At 46.5% G+C, this 20,274-nt stretch overlaps 2 protein-coding genes across 3 annotated transcripts; both read right to left on the reverse strand.

The window, feature by feature from the left end:
- Positions 1-1,697: 1,697 nt before the first annotated feature.
- On the reverse strand, positions 1,698-15,085 carry LOC101064935 (ras-related protein Rap-1A). Of its 2 annotated transcripts, none has more exons than XM_003973422.3 (8): positions 14,929-15,085; positions 10,914-11,005; positions 10,086-10,154; positions 9,749-9,805; positions 8,951-9,091; positions 4,932-5,075; positions 4,637-4,767; positions 1,698-2,690 (listed from the first exon to the last, which is right to left on the reverse strand). In XM_003973422.3, exons 2-7 carry the CDS (start codon positions 10,968-10,970, stop codon positions 4,678-4,680), a joined length of 558 nt encoding a protein of 185 aa, XP_003973471.1. In that variant the 5' UTR covers positions 10,971-11,005; positions 14,929-15,085; the 3' UTR covers positions 1,698-2,690; positions 4,637-4,677. The 2 variants fall into 2 exon arrangements, with proteins under 2 accessions (XP_003973471.1, XP_011612352.1); XM_011614050.2 differs by lacking the exon at positions 14,929-15,085 and adding an exon at positions 13,695-13,719.
- Positions 15,086-15,779: 694 nt separating this feature from the next.
- timm17a (translocase of inner mitochondrial membrane 17 homolog A (yeast)) lies at positions 15,780-18,887 on the reverse strand. Its single transcript, XM_003973423.3, has 6 exons — positions 18,732-18,887; positions 17,828-17,927; positions 17,427-17,490; positions 17,080-17,208; positions 16,664-16,774; positions 15,780-16,571 (listed from the first exon to the last, which is right to left on the reverse strand). The coding sequence occupies exons 1-6, from the start codon at positions 18,755-18,757 to the stop codon at positions 16,495-16,497; spliced, it is 507 nt and encodes a 168-aa protein (XP_003973472.1). The 5' UTR covers positions 18,758-18,887; the 3' UTR covers positions 15,780-16,494.
- Between the last annotated feature and the right edge of the window lie 1,387 nt (positions 18,888-20,274).

Raw genomic sequence — 20,274 nt, forward strand, 5'->3', positions numbered from 1 at the left:
CCCCCGTAACCACCAATCTGTTAATTTATCTGGCAAAGGGAAGAGTGTGTGTGTGTGTGTGTGTGTGTGTGTGTGTGTGTGTGTGATGGGTTCAGGGACCGCTGAGAGAATCCGAGTTGGCTTTTGTTTTGGGGTGGCCTTCAAAAATCAGCAGTTTTAACTGTTTTCCGATGAGGATGAAAAATCTTCCTTTAAATTAAGATCTGCGCAGAACGTGCGCACCATTCACACGTGCACTGGGGAACATGAGCACCTGTGGAAAACATCATAACAAGACCATCCCGTGATTCTGTGCTAGATACTGTTTCGTGAATCTCAGGGAAGCCTCCTCGACCCATCAGCAAGGCACCAGACCAGCGCGGGCCCTCCTGTGAGGGGGGGGGGGTAAACTGGGGGCCATGGATGAGACACCAGCTGCTCATCACTGGGCCTGTGTGGATCAGAGTTGGGTTTTTTTGTTTTCACACATTCAACACACCATCATCAAGAGCCGTGCCCAGACCTGTCAGGAGACGCGTCACACCCGCAACCTGTCAGCGAGACCCATGATGTCATAAACGATCACCGAGGTCGATCGCCTAAAGATCTCTGCTGATGGTGCTTGACAGATTTACAGACCGTTGTGCTGCTCTGGTTCTTTTCCGCTGAATCTTTTCAGATTAATGTAATAAACCAAAAGGAACCTACTTAAAGGGCGAAGCTGTCTGCAGGACGTTTGGGCCCTGGAAGAGGGCGTCCTCCTAGAGGACACGGAGGAGCTGAAGACACATCAGACTGTGGGGGTCTGGAGATATCTCGGCCAATGGGGAACAAATGCAAAAATGTTTCAGTCTTACTCTGCTTTCCCACCACTAAAGGGATTAGGGGACCGATCAAGGCTGCTGCGCTGGTGATAACTCAGAAAACAAGAAGTGAGTCACACGCTCTAATTCCTCCAGCAGACGTTCAGCATTTTCCTCCACTCTACATACGGTACTCCTCCATTTATGCAAGGAGCTGAGATGATGCAGATTTTTATTCAAAAATAATAATCCAGCGTTTTGTTCTCATGTTTGTTCATATGTCAGCAAAAGCCTTTCAATTATACAGTTTGTAACCAGGTATTTTTCTCAGCTGATTTGTTGGAGAACAGGGAGATCAAAGTGTACTAAGACTCTAATCCATCATCCATTGATGTTGGTAATTACTAACAATCATGGAAGAAATAAAGGCAGAAATATGCCATTTAAACTCTCCAGCCAAGTCTGCATGTTTTAGAACCATGGGAAAGAATAAGATGCAATCATGAGTTACTGTAGGTCTTTAAAATTAATACCCATTTGTAAAGACATTATAACCATTTGAATCGTTTATGATAATCACAACTGTTCACATTTTTAAAATACAAGCTTCAGCTTTGATATCCAGCCATATTTGTAAGCACTCGTTAGCAAATTTACACTTGAGCAACAATCACATAAATAAACTTCACTGGACCACAATTGTGTAAGTAACACGTTTACTTGTGGAGGTCAGAACTAGTTTTGGTGATGCAGTGACACCTAGTGGTCACCAACAGTAATCCGCGTGTGCGTCCTACATTTATTAGGCCCTAAATGAGTAACTATGAAATTAGTTAAGCTTGAGAAAAAGTTCCAATTTTCTGTATATCCCATGATTCCAACTGTTTAAGGACACTTTTTCAAATAAGTCAAATCTGCTTTGGATAAAAGTTTAATTCACAAAAATACATTGACCAATATAATTAAAATGTACTAAAATGTACTTTAATAATCCATAAAAGCTGGAACATCATTGACAGAAAAACACAAGAAGCATTATTAGAGTTGGTTTAGTATAATATATTTCAGCTTCAAGAGACATAGAAATCAATCCTTATTTTCCCCCATATTTCTTCTATAAAAGACCCATTTTTTTTCTGAAGCACTGTTTTGCAAAAAAATGGCATTAGAATATATTATGGGAGCTATGAAATCCCAGTGACTGAGTATAAAATTAAGTCACATCAGAGAGAGATATTCACAGAAGAGGAGTCCATGATGAACGACAGGGCAAACAAAGAAAAAAAAATATAAAAATACATGATAGACCTTGATCTATTATCACTGACATGACAGGTATGGAGTAGGTGTATGGCTAGAAAAAAAATTCTCACTTTTCCACTTGATTTCACTTGAAAACATCTACACTTAATAACTGATGCTATTTTCATGCTCATTTCTGAATATCTTTACTCATACAACTAAAGATGGTCAACTTCCAGGTTTATGCGTTGAGAACAAAAATACCGAATCCCAGTTTTAATTCCTTCTTTAGCTTTTTAAATTGTTGACCGTTCTTTTCTCTGGCCTGCTGTGGCTCGCAACATTTTATTTTACCTTTTTTTTCATGTTCAGAGGCTTTAATCATCGTAGGATTGTGGTGTCTATGGTAGCAAAAATGGAGACTGTCCATTCAAGGTTCATACTGACACGGAGGAAGGTCCTCGGAGGTGAGAGACCAGAGTTTCTCTCTCTTACTGTCTTTCTTGTTATGCTCTCCAGCTTTCTCTTTCGCGTAGGTCTTTCTCATCTTTAGTGGGAGCAGTTCAGTCAGCTGATTGACCGTTTATGGCTGATGGAGGGAGGGGCTGGGGCTGTTGGAATGCTGGCACGTTCCAATCAGGGCAACAGTTCTTCATTACAGCATTTCTGCAAAAAAAGAAGCAACAGAAACAAAGTTCATTCCCAATAAGAACCGGCGTGTTTACAGTGCCACCTAGCGGTCATTCACTGGTGTTACGGCTTGTAAGAACGTTGACGGCAGCTAAAACAGGCAGCTAAGACAATTCTTATTTTCTCCTGACCACAGCAGAGATAAGTATAATCTCTCCTACCTATAAAACACTTTCTATGTAAAAAATAATTTTGAGAAAAAATGACATACCTGTGATTACATCCTTACAAAAAGGAATCTATCAAGTTAAGTAAGGATTATTCACTCGTGTCAATATACTACAGAAAGTAAAAAAAATTTCCAAAGTTTCCAGCTTTATTTGCAGCAGCTTACTGGGATGAGGACTGGCTGCCGCTCATTCGTCCCCTATTTTTAGAGTTTCACCCCCTCTCATTCCTCTGCTTTTCACCCACACAGAAAGGACTTGGATGAGCGGCCAGTTCTACAGAAACATACCAAAATACTTTGGTGGCACATTTTCTCCGGCTGACTATGAATTTATTAGCCAGAGGTTTAATTTGAGATTTGCACCTCATAATGAGATCAAAATCTGAACAGTAAAGACATCTGGACTTGTGAGAGTGTTATTTATAGGATTATTTTTATTACTTCAATTTACGTAGAAACTTTGGGGAAAATTCTGGGGGGGAACTGAAAGGACAATGTACTGAGGAACTCTCTGGATGCTGGTTTATGAGAATAAGACTAATCTTAGATCTGATTTTTGTGTTTTGACATCATATCCTGAATAGTGCAGATAAAGATCTGACAATCATGAGGCCACCAAACTGGAAACTATCCATGCTGTGCAAAGTGTAACATCTGATCCACTGTCCCTCTCCCCTCCTGTCAGAGTCTGGCAATGTAAAGCCCCAGTATGAACTGGTGTGAGCGGTGGAGCACCAAGGCTGGAATCCCATTAGTGTTGGTTCACTGGGCTGGCTGGGCCATGAACAGGAGGTGTACAGACACCGCCCCAGGCCACGCTGACAGAGGCCCCACACTCATGCTGGACTCACAGACTGAGCCACGCAGATGGAGGAGAGAGCGTGGTGGGTGGTTTACAGACCCCCGTGTCTGGGCGACACAATGGCACCGCCAGCTTCGCTAATCCAACGTTATCGCCAACATCAGTTATACAAGTTAAAAGGCACAACAGACAGCAGCTACTGTATGAAGTCTTTGAGCAGGATTTTCCTCTTTGACTCAAATGTGCCGACAGGGAGCGCCTAATATCCCCAATCCAGCCAAACCCAGCGTCACGCTCATATTCGACATTTAAACAACTTATCTTATATCTCCCTATTTTTGACAACGAGCCAGCCGCTCTCCAGTCGAAAAGTCCTTCGGGCTTGTTGAGTGTTTGGAAGCATGTGTGCGACCCTGATGTGAGGCTGGACGCACATCATGAGATCTCACATCGTTTCTCCAACTGACTGAACCTCAAACGTCTCTGAATGGAAACTTCGACATCAGGGTGGAAACACTCGTGGGGCAGTTAACGTGGGTCAAATGGAATGACCTCTGACCTGCTGAGGTGAGGTGTGGGTCGAACAGTTAAATTAATAAAGGACATTGTTCTGCAGCACACAGGCTCCCCAGTATCAGCTGTCCAGATTCACCACGTTTTAATCTTTGTGAACTGAACTGAAAGTTGCCAAGTTTCAGAAGCCGAACTGAAACTGGGCTGAGCAGGAAACGGCCAGTGAAAGCACTTCACACGGCTGGAGGCCGACGTGGTGAATGTTGGCCTTTTTAAACTGCAATTTTCAATGACTTGTTTCTCTGCAAAACAGAAAATGCATTCTAAACATTTCAAATGCTGGACGGACGCTGAGAGATGACGTTAGGTTGATTACAGCCTTATTATGCTAGCTGGCAGCCTTTTACGACCACAAGTTATCGAACTTTAGACACACACCTGGCTCAGAGCTGCTGCAGGGGCTGGAGAGGGGGGGGTCTTTAAAGCAGGACACAGTTGGATTTCTTTTTTGCCTTCTTCTTTTCCACTGGCGTTTTCCTATTTATCTGTCTGACCAGGTCATAGAAGATCTGAGACAACACAGCAAAGAGAAGAGAAAATTCAACAGAGGCGTGGGTGTGCTGTCACATGACCCCTCGTTAAAGGAAGAGGGCTCAAATCAGAGCTCAGCCGAGCTTATAGATGATCCAGACCGAGTTTTAGGGAAAGCGTGTTTGCATCTGGGTGAACTCACATCGAGAACGTTGATCTTTGACTTAGCAGAGGACTCTAAAAAGGCACAGTGGTTCCACTGTCTGGCCAGATTCTGGCCCTGCTCCTTCCCCACGACGCGCTCGTCCTCCAAGTCACACTTGTTTCCCACCAGGATCATCGGTACCTGGTGACGGTTCAACAGACAAGGAGTCAGAGGCAGTTAAGGTTTAGGATGTTGGTTAAACATAAAGGACTGGCATCATTATCACACACCACAAATCAGCCTACAGTGAAGTAGGCAGAATGACACACACACACACACACACACACACACACACACACACACACACACACACACACACACACACACACACACACACACACACACACACACACACACACACACACACACTGTTGCTGTACACACATCTGACAACGTGAGGAAAAAAGACTGGCAAAGCCATCTGCAGGAACTGATGTGTAAAGGCTGATATAAGGCGACTTCAATTAGATTTAGATTGGAAAAAGGGGACTTTCAGTCATCAATGACAGTGATGCAGCACAACAGAGCCTCTGGTTTTATCTCCTTTTTAACATAAGCAGGAAGATGAAGTGAAGCTGCTGTCAGAACGTCCCCAAAACCCAACATTTCCTTTTTCTGTCTTCTGACTCAGCTCACAAAACAGAACTAAAAAAAAGGCTTTGTAAAAAAAAAAAAACCACAACAACGTTGGTTGTCTTCTGTCACACAGTCGGGGGTGTCGGGATGAGTCTCATCCTGCCCGATGTTTCCTGACCGGCCTATCTGGGGAGCGTGCTGGCCCGGAGGAAGTGGAGGCCGGCCCCGCCCAGCGGGGATAACATCGCCTTCCTTCCTGAATGTTTTCCAACATTTCAGCTCCATTCCACGCTCCATCTGCTCGCTGGAATTACCTGATGGTATGAGACTTTTTTTCTGCTCGAGTTCAGCTGGCGAGTAGCCGGAATCTGCATCTAAACTGGGTCTGACTGGGGCAGCCGCTGGAAACGCGTCTGAGACGGAGACGAAGGCCGGCTCGGTATTATTTCTGCCGTCCCCAGGACATCCGTGGTCGTGCTACAGCCCGACAAGATTCACACAGTCGCCGCTCAGTGGAAACTTCTCCTCGCAGCACTGTAGGCGCCGGTGATAAATGGGCTGGGGGAATCTATTTGTAGTCGGCTTGGAATAAATAAACCCGTGCAGGGGAAATCCTGCAGTTGCTGCCTTCTCCTGGTGCCTGGACCCCCCCCCCCCCATCCCCCCAGACATGTCATGTGGAAAAACTGGAAGCCTGTCAGCACTATGGTAGCATCCAAGCATGCACAAACTCGCTCATACCTACAAGTATAGCTCTCTGAGGTCATCTGATCTGTACTTTCAAAGTCCTTTCAAACACAGAAGACCAACGTTACAGGGGCTCTTTTTTCCCTTCCCTTCCTCTTTCTTGCATTTTCTGGGCCGCGAGGCAGACGACAGGAAGCTGTGATGTTTAGATTATCCCTGCCAAGGTTGCCGCTTGATGTTTGATATCCAAACAAGCCCCTCTCGCACCGCGCCGCCGAACGACATTTCTCCCAAGGGGTCCTGGGAGAGCCCGCGGCGTCGCCCGCCTCACGCTAACGTCAAGCCGGGGCCGGGAGGGTGGCGGGACAGGGAAGGAAAAACATGTGCAGCTGAGGTTGAAGAATTCCTGCAGCCCACGTAGAGACCTCTCACAGGTCCAGTCCCGCCCCCCAGGCAGGTTACAGACTGGATGTGGGGAACGCAGAGCAGGGGAGTCGGTGAGTCACAAGCAGTCGGGAACGAGCCGGTCGAGATAGAGACGGCCCGGAAAAGTCACAGGACCGGGCTTATGTAAGAAATCTGGAATGAACTAACGGGAACGAGCTTTTTATATCCCGTCAGCTGCCCCGTTAAGACTTGGGTTGAAAACTAGATGGAGGATTGGTGCGACCGTGCTCAATTTACAGTCATTAACAGACTTCCTAAATTGAGCTTGGCGGCGTCGAGCGCTTCTGTACGTTTTGCGAGCTTGGCAGTAAATGGTGCGTGCAGGCACTGGGAACGAAAACAGCTGTAGCAGAGGCTCATTGAGGCTGGGGAAAAGTGCGAAGAATTGTTGGAATTAAATATTTTCCCACCTCGAGCTTTAAATGTTCAAACTGTTTTCAGGAAACTTTTTTAATTCAATCCCCACGGGGATGAATAAAGTTCATCTTAATCTTAATGCACGCCTGCATCATCTGCTTCACTGCCTGTTTCACCTGTTAAATAACCAACAAAAAAGCCACGAGTGGTTAAGCCACATAAACCGGCCTGATGTTCCGCGTGGGTTCATTTGCCATTACGGGTTCTCAAGGTATTTCCTAGTCATGCATTCTTGTAAAACAAAGATAAACAGATGTTCCAGTCGTTAAAGGTAGAGACTTAAATCAGCAGCTGCAAGTGCTTAAGAGAGGCATTAAGACTGGGGGGGTTAGCTGGAGGGAGAGGAACCTCCACTGTTTTCTAGCATCGTGTGGAACCTGTGATGCTGCGAGTCATCTGCTAGCAGGATGCTAACCTCTGCTTTCTGACCGCAGTGACTCTAATGGAGCACCGCAGCCTCGCAGCTCGGTGATGGGCTGAGGCTTTCCCTCGCACAACGTCTCTGACAGGCTAATCACCCTCTCCGAGCTCCAGACCACAGCGAAACCACAAGGCCGGTCCGGGGTGAGGTGGAGGTAAGGATCGCGGAGCAAAAAAAAAAACACTAAAAAAAAAAAAAAAAAGAACCAACAAAAAACCCCAAAAGAAACCGCGCTAGAAACTGGCCCAGATAGAGGAGACGGAAAAAGAAGGATGGTGCTATAGAAGCTAATTGAGACTTTTGCTGTGGGTGTGAGAGGGCTTTTCAAGATGTTGACTGGGGAGACAGAGTGAGGTGGAAGGAAAGAGCAACAGAGAGGGGTTATAGTTACATTCACTCCTTCGGAGATCACCAAAAAAGGGCATCTTAAATCCTGCTGACGCACCATCTGCCCACAACACAATCTTGCAATGGCAACGAAACTAACCAGATAAATGGAAATGTGCTTCAAAAAAAAAGGTGCCAAAACACAATGATATAACACACAAAAAAAGCTAAATTGAAGGCTGGATGCCTTGCTACTTTATTTTAGCGGTGGAGACTTGAGCTGAGTATCCAACACAGACCGTGTGGGTCAGATCAGCCGTGTTGCCGGATCAGCTGCCCCGGAGGCACAGCAACATACCAGCCGGCTACACTGTCCTCCACCAATCAGCTCACCGGAATGCAGCCATGTAAACAAAAGATAAACAGGGTGAAGCGACAAATTATCTAGTGAAGCTATCTCTGCCTGGTTAGCTGGCCGCTGTCGTGCAGTAGTAACGCCTATATCCAAGGAACTTCCATATAGTTCACGATCTTCTGCACTTCTACTGCCAACCAAACGCATCGCTGATGTCAATCTATGACGATCACATGACTCTTGAGTTCACGATAGCGGTGTCATCCCGTTCTGTCAAACACTGGAGCAGATGGTCAGCGATGGCAACATAAATACTTGATTACGCGCATCTTTCATTCACCATAAATATGGAATAATGTAGCTGAAGACAATTCCAACGGCTCTAACGGTGAAATAAAGACATCTTACGCGTTTCGCCATCGTGCTGGGTTCAATAATTACAGAAAAGCTTCTGGTTAGAAGTGCTGATCTGATTAGCTGGAAGCGGTGCGAGTCTGCAACTCTGGGCTTTCTGCTGACATCCTGTTGGTGCAGAATTTACTGCCTCGTCTACACCAACCGGTTCCCCTTTTCCAATTGGCTGACACCAGCCAGAGTCGCTTCTGAATCAAGTTAATCAATGAAATCACCCAGCAAGGCTCCGAAACATGCTAGCACCCAACCACACGTTGCACACGGGATGAATTCAATCAGAACAACTGAGACTCGAAACAGCAAAATAAGGCGCTAAAAACATAAATGAGGAAGAATTGGAGAGCAACAAGCTGGTAGCAAAGGTTCACTCACGTCCTCTGTGTCTTTTACTCGAAGAATCTGTTCTCTCAGGTCCTGGAGGTCATTGAAGGTGGACTGTGCTGTGATGGAGTAGACCAGAGCGAAGCCTTGGCCATTTTTCATGTACAGGTCCCTCATGGCTGTGAACTGCTCCTGCAGGGCAGGAAAATAAATACAGGAAATGAGTTCCGCTGGCATATTATACTACGCCATGTAATTACTGAATAGGTCACACCATGCATTGCCGTCCCGTTCGCATTACTGAGCAGCGTGCGCACGCTCACATGCGCAGCTGCGGCATTTTCCACTAAAAACAAGCAGCGACGCGTTTGGTGAACATACACACGACCCGCTTCGGCTGCATTCTTCGAGCAAACTTTGGACCATACCTGAACCACTGAGAGCAGAGCTACTTCTCAGTTCATGACAGTAGCCATGGCGACGACTGTTTGGGATATTGTCTGCGTTCCAGAAGTACAGCTTAGGATTTTATGGCTGTATTGAGATTTGCCGCTGGTAATAAACCACAGCTGTTGATACAGTCTGAACTTAATACTAAGATAGCTAAATAATGATTAACCACTCAGTTAGCTTCAGCCCACAACGTGACCGCATGAGCCCAATGTACATTCGTATAGGAATTCAGAAGCCGATGGGGTGGAGGGGATGGAGGGTCATCCTGGATTTCCTGGGAATCCAAACATCTTATCCAAATACAGCCTTTCAGCCTGGATCACTGAAATCAACCAACCATTTGTCTTTCCAGAGATGGGCATCGTGTCCCATTTAAGGGGTAGAGACTTGACTTACTGTGCCTGCCGTGTCGAGTATTTCAAGCATGCATTGCTGCCCGTCGACCTCCACTTGCTGCGACAGAGAGAATAAAGGACAGAAAATGTCGAGATTAATTTCAGGTCAATGGATGCGACGGCGTTCTTACGTAGGATGCAAACAACGCGGACAGAATGTGTAAACTGGAACGCGCCGCACTCTCAGGATGCTAAAATCCTCTTCAGTGGAGTCAAAGACGATTGTTACAGAGGCATAAATAAAGAGGAGTGGATGGAGAGATGAGCCAACAGCAGAGACCCAACGGCATAAACACGCAGAGCAGCTGTGAGCGGTCAGCTCCCTCCACACCGCTCACCTTTCTGTACGAGTCTTCTATTGTGGGGTCGTACTTTTCCACGAAGATTCCTTGTACGAACTGAACTGTCTGGAAGAGAAGGAGCAGCAGTGTCAGATGGATGCGACGCCTCGGCAGCAGGGACAGAGTGAGAGACGGCCTGTCCAGAGCACTGCGACCAGCCGTGCACTGATGGAGACTTCAGCATCTCCTCAGACGGCTTCACACCAACTTATGTGCACGGTGGAGAGTTGAGTCCAGTCCAGTCGCCTCCAACCCACGGCAGGGAGCCATAAACTCAGCCAGCAGGTTCTATTAGCTAACAAAAGCTGTGATAGCACACATTGGACTAGTCCAGCTAAATGTATAATATGCGTTTTAAAATAACAATTCAGCAAGATAAAGCCTACGCTGAACTATATAAATAATGTAGCCATGTGAATAACTTAGAGAATCTATAAACAATCTAGAAGGCTCTCCCCACTATAAATGCAAATCAAATCACCCCTATTGATCTGTTTCATAGACCTTTGTGGCACAGAGTGCACGTCTGAGCTGCTGGATGAGGCTGTGTGCTTTCCGCTGGGTTCAGATTAAGTGTAGACAGAATCACCTGATAGAATCTTAAGGTGCAAACGTGCCACTGTGCTGGAGCGAAGCATTAGCCTAGCCTAGCGTCTGCGTACCTGGCAGCAGTTAAATCAAGCAGGGGGCGCGAGACCCTGCAGTTTGTGTCGAAGGCTCACTGGGATTTGAGCGATCATTTTCACCTCCTACTTAATAATAACGGTCTTTTCGCTTAACTAGGTGACTGGAGAGGATATGAAGAGGAAAGGAAGGACTACTCACCAGAGCCGACTTGCCCACACCTCCAGATCCCAACACCACTAGCTTGTATTCACGCATGGCGGGTTTGCTTCACCGGACAGCCTCAGTCTGCTCTGGAGTCAAATCAAAACAGGAGCCAGTGAGAAAAGGGGCAAACCAACTAAAAAAAAGGGGGGAAAGAAATAAACGTTGCTTTCAATCAAACAAACAGGGGTTTTTTTTTTTTAAGCCGGGCTGCGGAGTTTTCCCCGACTCCTGGAGGGAAGGATTTTAGTCATTCCTGGAGGTTCGGAACAAGAAGCAGCACAACAATGGAGGGAACACCCATAAGTGGAGCTGCTTCAGGGTGGAGGAGGTGAGGAGTATGTGACCCCTCTCTAACACAAACCAGCTGGAGTGTGTTCCAGTGGGGGGGGGGACTCAGGGGGAGATGATACAGTTTTTGGTAGATTTCCTCTGAATGACATCATCTGGCCTCCACAAACTGAAACACGCCCTGGACTGCTGGTCCCAGTCTTTGATACTGGAAAACAGTCACAGCGAGTTCTGACTAATGACAGAAACCAGCTGAAGGAAGAGAGACGGGTCACAGGGAGGAAGTGGAGAAACCTGAGAAACATCACTTTGACGGGGGCGAGACCTCCGCTCGCCGGCGCACCAGCTCGCCATCTCCAACCCGAGAGCTCCGACTCTTCTGCTTTTTCAGCACATTTTCAACACACTTTACGGACAACAAGGATTAAAACAACAGTTTTCTTTACCACCAGCACCTGGTGGCCACTTCCTGGAACTGCGTCACTACGCAATCCCCGTTCACCGAGAAAACGCGGCGCCGCGTTGCTGTGACTAAACACGAGATCGATCCGAGGCCAGAAGTTGTGTCGCGTAAAGGCGTGACGGCTTTGGTTAGCACCGAAGTCGGATTTCCCAGAGGAGACCTCGGCCCTGATGAGCAACACTGCATGTAGCCCATCAAAAGCTACTCGCCAGCCGACGACCTCCTGCTTCAGCCGCGAGCCGTGACGGAGCGACCCGCGGCGCCACGAGAGCGAGCTATTGGAGCTATTGGAGCTATTGGAGCTATTGGAGCTATTGGAGCTATTGGAGCTCCTGGTCTGCTACACCAGACACGCTAAGCAACCGGGAGGAGAAGGCATAAGGGCGCCGCTTAAACCAGGCGCAGCATCTCATGTTCACGAGTCCAGAGAGTGCGTGCACGCCGTCACACGCCTGATGCCCCGTGTAGGCCCAGGGCATCGCCGTCAGGTACACGCACGCCAGTGTTCTGGTGGACTGACCCCCTGCTGGGACGGCTCATGTCAGTAAAGCCAGTAAAATGATTTCAGGTCGAGATCAGATTCTTCTAAAAACTGTTTTTTTTCCCCATATTTAAAAAAGTTTAAAAGGTGGTGATGTCATCAAAGCAAACATCCAATTCACCATTTCTGAAAATAAAATAAGCTGAAAAAAAATACCTTCATTTCTGTAATTGTGGCTGCTTAGCGCAGCAAAAAAAATAGGAAAAAAAAAAGAAAAACTGGACAAATGGAAAAGAAATATGAGTGGCCAAAGCAGCAGACACGACATTCAGTAATAAGATCTGCTCCCAGGGTTCTGGAGCTCAGAAGCAGAAGTTGGACCCTGCACAGGAAGCAGCGACATCACAACTATTTCATGAAAACTCGGATCATGAACCAACATTAATATTCCAAAAGCATCTGCTCCTACACAACGCCGTGGCCGGTTAGCTAAACTCCAAACAACTCACTTCAAACCCTTTTATTAGCTATAATCCATTTAAACTCTGTCCTGAAGAGTTTAGGAGGTTTAAAGGCGCCCGAGTTCATTCCTGGTTGAGGCGACCAGCTTCCAAATGACTGACAGCACTGGGAAGGATGCTCCAACCCTCACACTCCATCTACAACACACACACACGCACACGCACACACACACACACACACACACACACACACACACACACACACACACACACACACACACACACACAGAGCCATTTAAGGACATCTCGCTTACACTCACCCTGAACTGTCACTCCCAACAAAACAAAACAAGCTGCAGCAGCTACTTCTGGGTCTCGTAGTAACCCCAGCAAATAAGGTGTGTGTGTGTGGTGGGGGAGAGGGGGAGGGGGGGGGGTCGCATGCCACTGAAAGCGCGCTCCGCCGTGACGTCACGCCGTCCTTGTCCCTCCGTGGCCGCAAAGTATGTATCCATCTAAGGCTGGAAGCTGGAGCAGCACACACGGCGTCTCTGGACAACCTCGACCCGGGATGAGAGGCGGCAGCGGCTCGCCGGCTTAACGGCGACGTGCGGGATCAAGGTAATCTGACAGCAGCGCCGCCGACTCAGGACAGCAGCGTGAGTGACATCAGCCGCGCGTGCACCATCTTGGAGCGTTGGGCGGAGGGGGTTGAAAAGGCCACACATCCGCCGCTGTCAACAAAGATGCTGTTCCAGGAACTTTTCTCTTGGTTGGTTGATCTCAGAGAGACACTCGCGCTGATGAGATGCAACTACATCCTGTTGCGGTGGGGTCATGACTTTGTCACCTCAAAGGCACAAAGCCGTCCGGTCACCCCGACCCTGCATTTCAGGGGGCTGGAGACCCGCCTGCAGGAACCATTCCGATACCTGAACTCAGATCAACAGTGGAAATCACTCATCCTGCGGTCTTACCGTTACGCCTGCCTGCCGCTTTGATATCAACCCACATCCCTGCAGGCATCTACGACAAACCTAAAGCGACACGAAACAAGACCCGAGTAACCTCTCAGTACTCACATCTGCTTTCGGGTACCTTGGGAACTGGATGCCTGACTCAGACCAAAACTGCTGGCTGGCACATAAAACTCTGCGCCTGGATTCAGATCTGCAACTGACAAACGCCACGGCCGGGGTCCATCTTGAAGCCACATCCTCTTTCCAAAGCACAAGACGTCTTGGTACGGACAGGATGGAAAAGGACTAACTGCCTGCTAAAATAGTCTCTGAGTCTCGGTTCCTCTTCAGGACCTCTGCACGCAGCAGATTGACGTGTAGTCAGGAAAAGCAACTGTGTGTGAAGCATTAATCCTGATGATCCAAATGCATCACTTGGGTAGAAATGGTGCAAATGCATCACTTAAGTGGAAAAGATACAGACAGCAGAGATGTACTGTGAGCAAAGTTAAGCGGTTGTTTCACAGGTTGAGACTACAGAACACCTCAACTTCTAAAGGATAACCTCTGGACAGAGACGGGACAAAACGCATTTCAGTTCCAGAGGATGTGACACAGTAAATCCCGCTTATTTGCTGAGGGCAGGAGCATATGATTATCACTCCTGCTCATACTAAGTCCCCACAATCTGTGGCTGCGGCTACCTCGCACCGCACGTCGAATAATTACTGTTGCGACCTTAGCTGCCATAACATCAATCAACTTCAGTTTGAAATCAGTAACCCACACACATAAAAATCCTGAAACTATCCGCAATCCAGGTAATAAAGGCAAGCGTCTGGCAATCCAGTGTCGCAACAGCAACTGCACTAAGTACCGTTATCAAGCTAGTTAGCAAAATGCCGCTAACTAGCTAGCTTTGGCTAGCTTCACAGCCGCTAGCCCGTTAGCACGCTGAGCTAGCTAGCCGATGCATTTCTTTCCCGTAATCAAAACACGGCTGCCCCATCACGAATGCTCATCAGTCAACCGCATTTCGCAGCGAAACCTCCGAACGGAGACTATAAACCTTGGGAATCTGCATGCAGCGCGGTGCATTCGCTAGCGGAAGGCGCAAGCGCTTGCTAACGTTACCTGCCCTTCCGCCCGGCCTTGACTAAAATGGGAGTGCTCACTCCCGTCTCCTACTTGCGCTGCATTCTTTTCATTCCCCCCATCCCCACGTACGCGGGACACGCCGCGAAAAACCCCGCCGCCTGTGATCGACGCCCGCAAAGTGACGCGGCGACGCGCTCCAGAAGCCGCGGAGCTCCGTGGGCGCTCGGGGCGCCCGCTAAAGTTCGGCGTCCGCACTCACCGTTGCTCGCTCGCTCGCTGTCTGTCGCCGCTCCGCAAGTGTCAGTTCGCCTCCGGCCTGTGTGCGCAGCAGACGTCACCGCTGTTTCTCTTTTTTTTTCTTCTTCTTCTTAAAAGGGCATGACACGCACCCGCTCCGCGTCCGCCAGCGTTTGCGTGATAACGGGACGCGCGGCTCGCCGAGACGCGTTTAACCTTCCTTTGTGCGGTTTAAAGATGCGTGCGGGCTGATCGAATGTTGCGTGGAATAAATGCAAATAACCAACAAGAAATGCTAGGATTGTTTTTTTTTTGTTTTGTTTTTTAAAAATAGACACAAATATGATTTGGGATTCAATTGTAGTTCCATTATCAGAATCACTCATTTCTTTTTATGCTTTTTCTTGTATCGGCGTGCATTTAGTATATACCATAACAGGCTCTTTTGTGTGTGTGCGTGTGTGTGTGTGTGGCGAAATGGGCAGAAAGGTTGGAGGGATCCATCAGGTGTTTTTGTGACCCAAGCCTGTACAAAACGGACAATCCCTCACGCCACGTTTCAAGCTGGTGAAGTTAAATTCGCCTTAAATTACTTAAAATCTGAGTCAGGCGCGCAGTCAGTGTTGTGCGTGTTGTGGCCCTAACGTGGAGTCCTAGTCATGAGAGCCAGAGGTGGCAGGTGTATGACACAAACGTGCAAGGGTGTGTACTTTAAGTGCTTCCCAATGCTACTTTTACGCAGTCGTTTGCGCCAAGCGTCGCACAGCTGGCGTTTGCGGGCACCGCCACCTAGTGGTCGAATGTTGTCACTTGCATAAAAAATGGGTAAAAAAAAATCACTGGAAACCGATTGAATAAAAAAGCTTCAGCCGGTACAATTAAATCATTTATTGTACCTTTGCACAATCTGTTACACAGACAGTAATTAGCAATCCCTTGCTTGAGTTTCTTTGATCATTTTCTACCCAACCTTGGTCAAACCTCTGCACACACCCGTGTTGAATGTAAAAGCAGTCACGTAAAATAGAAATCTTTACAATCTAAAATAAATAAATCACTTAAAATACAAAGCTGATGACAAAGCAACAGCACTGTATCTGAGAGGTGCTTGCTTTCATAACTGAGGAAAATCAAAGTGATCCAGATGTTTGTGGCCAGCCCAAGCCAAGTATTAAGGCAAACGAGGAACAATATAACTGAACATAAGTGGAAAGACTTTATATACATAACCACACTTACACATAGTAACTGAGATTCTATCTGTGACGCCTTTTTGATAGATTCAACACCTTCCAAAGAGCTTTTTGCTCCGAATCCCCTTTAACTCAGCTCCACACAAACACTTGGGCTGCTAACACGGCTGTACCCGACCACATTGTGATGGAGCACGCGCACGTGGCTGCGTGGAGAGCGACTAACTGGCAGGTCTGTGTTTGGGTCACGGTGTTCTTGTCCTTCAGAGTCCGTTGACGGTGGATGTGGTTGACGTGCGGTATTCAGTGTCTGCGTTTTTCTTTTTTCTTTTTTTCTTTTTTAAAACATCAGCAAGGAATTCAAAAAACCCCAACAGAAGAGCAGGCGCCAGTCCTCATTGATATTGTCTGTAGTCACCGAAGGAAGGTGGGGGCATGCCGGCGGGGGCGGGCTCCTCTGCATACTGGGGTGCTTAAAACAGACAAAAGAGTGAGAGAAAAAAAGACTTTAAAGGCCTGAAATCACCGAACTCTGGTCGTTAGGCTGCATTAAAAGTGACTCACCGGTGGGGAACTGTGACGAAGCGAACCTCGTAAGCAGGATACCGGCACCCTCTATCAAGGCCAGGAGGATACCCCCCATGGCTGCAGAGCCCACCATGGCTACAGGCCCGTCTGCAACAGACCAGCCCAAATCAACCTTCTGTGTCCATCTTTCTCACCAGACGCTGGTTGTGCAGTAAATCAAACATCCGGGAAACCGTAAAATCTGGACGCGAATGTTTTGCATTTTTATGGGTCTTGAAAAAGTTCTAACTGTGTTCTGGCACCGCGAGCTCCACGGCCCATGCCAATAGCCATTTATAGTCGTGCTCATCTGTTGACTGTTTAATAATTAACCCTCTGTTCAGCATCACCGGTGCCTTTTGTGCGAGCTGTGTTTGTACAGTGAGAAAGCAGCTCGTTCTATGTTTACTCACTTCTTGCAGCGAGGACAGCTCCTGTCATGGCCCCACTGGTTATTGAGTTCCAGGGATCCTCCTTCCCTCGTACTTTTACTAAACCGCAGTCAATCATGGAAAAGAGGCCGCCCCATACTGCAAAACTTCCTGCAACGCAAGAGACGGCGTAAAGTTCTGTCCCAGCGTGGCAGCTTTTATCTAAGCATCAATCCAGGTTTATTCGTTTAAAATGTAAAAGCAGATTGTAATGCAGCGCAGGTTTATTGGTCTTTAAAGCTTTTTAATGAGTTAATGAAGCCAAACTGACAATATGTATGTAAAATACGGGTAATTTCAGGCAGACAACATTGAGCATTGGTTCACACCTCCCAGTTGTGGAGCTCTAGTCTTGATGGCAGTCAAGCTTCCTCTCATTCTGTGGCTCATCCCCTACAAGAGACCAGAAGAGCAAACACAGATCAGGGCCGAATATCTCAAGCTATTACGATACATTTTTCTTAACTCTACACTCTCCATTTCTGTTTTATACAACTTAATGGATGCCTGTGTAGCCCTGGACAGAGACGGGGGATTTCTAGCGTTTGTTTAAAGCCTTTCAAACTGAGTCAAAAGGATTAGACAAGAAAGGGATTGTTAATTTAAGACAAAATAGATAACGGACAAATATTTGGCAACACAACGTGAAGCCATGTTTCTGCAGCTGACATGTGGTACTCAATATTATCTGAATTCATCATCATTGGGCAGTAATGGAAGGCCAACTTACCGAGGGTGAATTCCTGAAGCCTTTCACAGCTTGAAATATTCCCCCTCCAATTGCTCCCATGGTAAAGGCTCCCCCACAGTCATCCACAATTCTCCAAGGGCTAAAATTCATATCAAAGTTAAGGAAAGACTGTGAGAACAGGACAGTACAGTGAGGCACAATCTTTCAACAGTATCCTAAATTCAATGTCCAACTTTGGCCCCTGAATACAAACTGAAAACAAGTGATACTCTAACAGAAATAAACACACCTATCTATCTATCTATCTATCTATCTATCTATAGATATGTAAACATGTTATATGAATTACATAATAAACTCTCTTCAACGTGTTTACTCGGACTTCAACACGAACATGGACATTAACTTTTTCTGAAATATTATCTTAAAGAATAGTCATTTTATACTCTACAGCAACAGCAATCAAAGTTAATATTACGTCACTAGTTGTGCAACCTTGAAGCAATTTCATTGGATAACGTTAGCACACGGGTGGGTAACCTAGCTCACAGGTGTGCTAAAGTAAGATTGTTTCGCCTGTCCAGCTACAATTTGCACGAAAATCCTTTGACATACGTAAATGAGCGTGTGGCGGCCTCGCCCTGTTCGCTCACTGGTGTCGATAAGGAAATTATATTTTACGGGTGTAAATACACCGACAAGGTCACAACAACGTGACTTAGCCACCACGGGATATGCTACTTCAGCCAATACAACTCTACCAGAAGTTAGCGTGTCTGCTAACGCTAGGTGAGGAGTCGCATTTTAAACATTTCTACGTATGTCACCCAATTATTCGTGTCTTAATTTGCGCATACTCGTGGCGGCTATTATGGCATAAAGCGTCAGGTGTGTGGCTTATAAAAACAGTGGAGGAAAATATATTTATTTTAACAACACTTACCACGGCTCTCTGGCGTATTCCTCCATTTTGTATTTTGCTTCTTCTTCTGCTGCTGCTGCTGCAACGGCGGCCGCCGCTGCTGCTGCTTCTTCTTCTTCAATATTCTATGGTGGCAGCAAACTACGTTAGTACATGACCGCCACCTTGTGGTCTGTAATGAGAATTGGACTGGTTTACAGTCTAAACCTCTTCAGACTCTGGTCTCCCAGGCACCTGCAAAACCAGAAGAACAAATTAAAGATGGATGAATTCTCATTGATCTACAAAAAATAAAAACGCAGGATCAAAACATTTTGGGGGTCTTGGAATTCCATGTCTTTGGGAAATGAATTGCTACTCAGTTACTGATAGTAATATATGTTCAGACACGAAACAGACTGAATTTTCTCTAAGCATTTCAAATGCTAGTTTTTAGCATAGTTTACGGTGTTTTATATCTTTTTCAAACATTAGCCTCATCTTTACTGGCGTATCTTGAAAGTATATAGGCTAAACTGTTCAACTGTGTTGAACTGTGGCATATATGTGTTGAATTGTTGCATATATTTAGATAAGTGTGGAATAAATAAGTTAAGTCAAATGTGGAAATTGCAGGCCCCTGTTAAGTTACTTGGTGCTACAGCGAGAAAGAAGGGAAAATGATACAATAACATAAGAGAATTCCATTGCCATTAGCTTCTAGTTGTGAGTGTTAAACCTCCCATCATTTCCACATTTTTATTCCCAAACCATATTGTTCTGAATGAGATCAGCTCTGTCGGTCAGGGGAGCGGCTCCAGCTCAAAGACAGACAGCTGGCTCCTAGCCTACTATTAGGAAAGCAAAAGGAATGAATTGCAAAGATGGCTTTCATTGAGAATGCCCAAATATAGGCATTTGGTGGATGCAGAGAGACGGAGACATAAACCGGCCTCCTGCTGATGCTGCTGCTGTGTTTCTTCTGATTACCCAGGAGGAAAGATGGTGGCTTGATACTCCACAGCCCTTTTCTGAGGCTTTAAACATGTAACCTGTCTTCAGGGGGACATAAAGAAAAAATGTTGCACAATGAACCAAAGTCCTTTGGATCTCATTATTTTAGGTTGATGCACAATATGTACATGCACATCTTATTTTAATTTTCTATGTTAAACGTTTTTCTATGTTTTTTTAATATTCTAAACTGAAACACTGTGCATGCCTTTTACTAACAGAAAAATGCTGGAGAAACCAGTTTTATTTCATTTTACATGTATCCAAGGTAGTTTTCTCTGTCAACTGGACTGGGTTTCTTCTCTTGAAGACGTTTCGCCTTCTATCCAGAAGGCTTCTTCAGTTCTGAAATCGCTGGGGAGAGAGCTTGAGAATATAGCCCCTGTGGACCATTAGCATGCTAATGATCTGGGTGGTCACCTGAGAGTCGTTAGCAGGGTCGTTGGTCGGGTCGTTGACCTAGTTTCTGTTGAGATGTCTCCCCTTTGTCTGCTGGGTCACATGGTGCATGCTAATGGTCCACAGGGGCTATATTCTCAAGCTCTCTCCCCAGCGATTTCAGAACTGAAGA

Source organism: Takifugu rubripes, chromosome 19 (assembly GCF_901000725.2).
Source record: "Takifugu rubripes chromosome 19, fTakRub1.2, whole genome shotgun sequence".
In the NCBI taxonomy this organism is placed as follows: Eukaryota; Metazoa; Chordata; class Actinopteri; order Tetraodontiformes; family Tetraodontidae; genus Takifugu; species Takifugu rubripes.

Excerpts from the sequence above, each read along its gene's own strand:
- LOC101064935 (XM_003973422.3), bottom strand. The coding sequence starts at position 10,970 with ATGCGTGAATACAAGCTAGTGGTGTTGGGATCTGGAGGTGTGGGCAAG. Across the intron at positions 10,155-10,913 it reads GTGTGGGCAAGTCGGCTCTG|ACAGTTCAGTTCGTACAAGG; the intron begins GTGAGTAGTCCT and ends CTTCTCTTCCAG. Across the intron at positions 4,768-4,931 it reads CAAAGATCAACGTTCTCGAT|ATCTTCTATGACCTGGTCAG; the intron begins GTGAGTTCACCC and ends GTGTTGTCTCAG.
- timm17a (XM_003973423.3), bottom strand. The coding sequence starts at position 18,757 with ATGGAGGAATACGCCAGAGAGCCGTG. Across the intron at positions 17,928-18,731 it reads GAATACGCCAGAGAGCCGTG|CCCTTGGAGAATTGTGGATG; the intron begins GTAAGTGTTGTT and ends TATGAATTTTAG. Across the intron at positions 17,491-17,827 it reads GCTTCAGGAATTCACCCTCG|GGGATGAGCCACAGAATGAG; the intron begins GTAAGTTGGCCT and ends GGTCTCTTGTAG.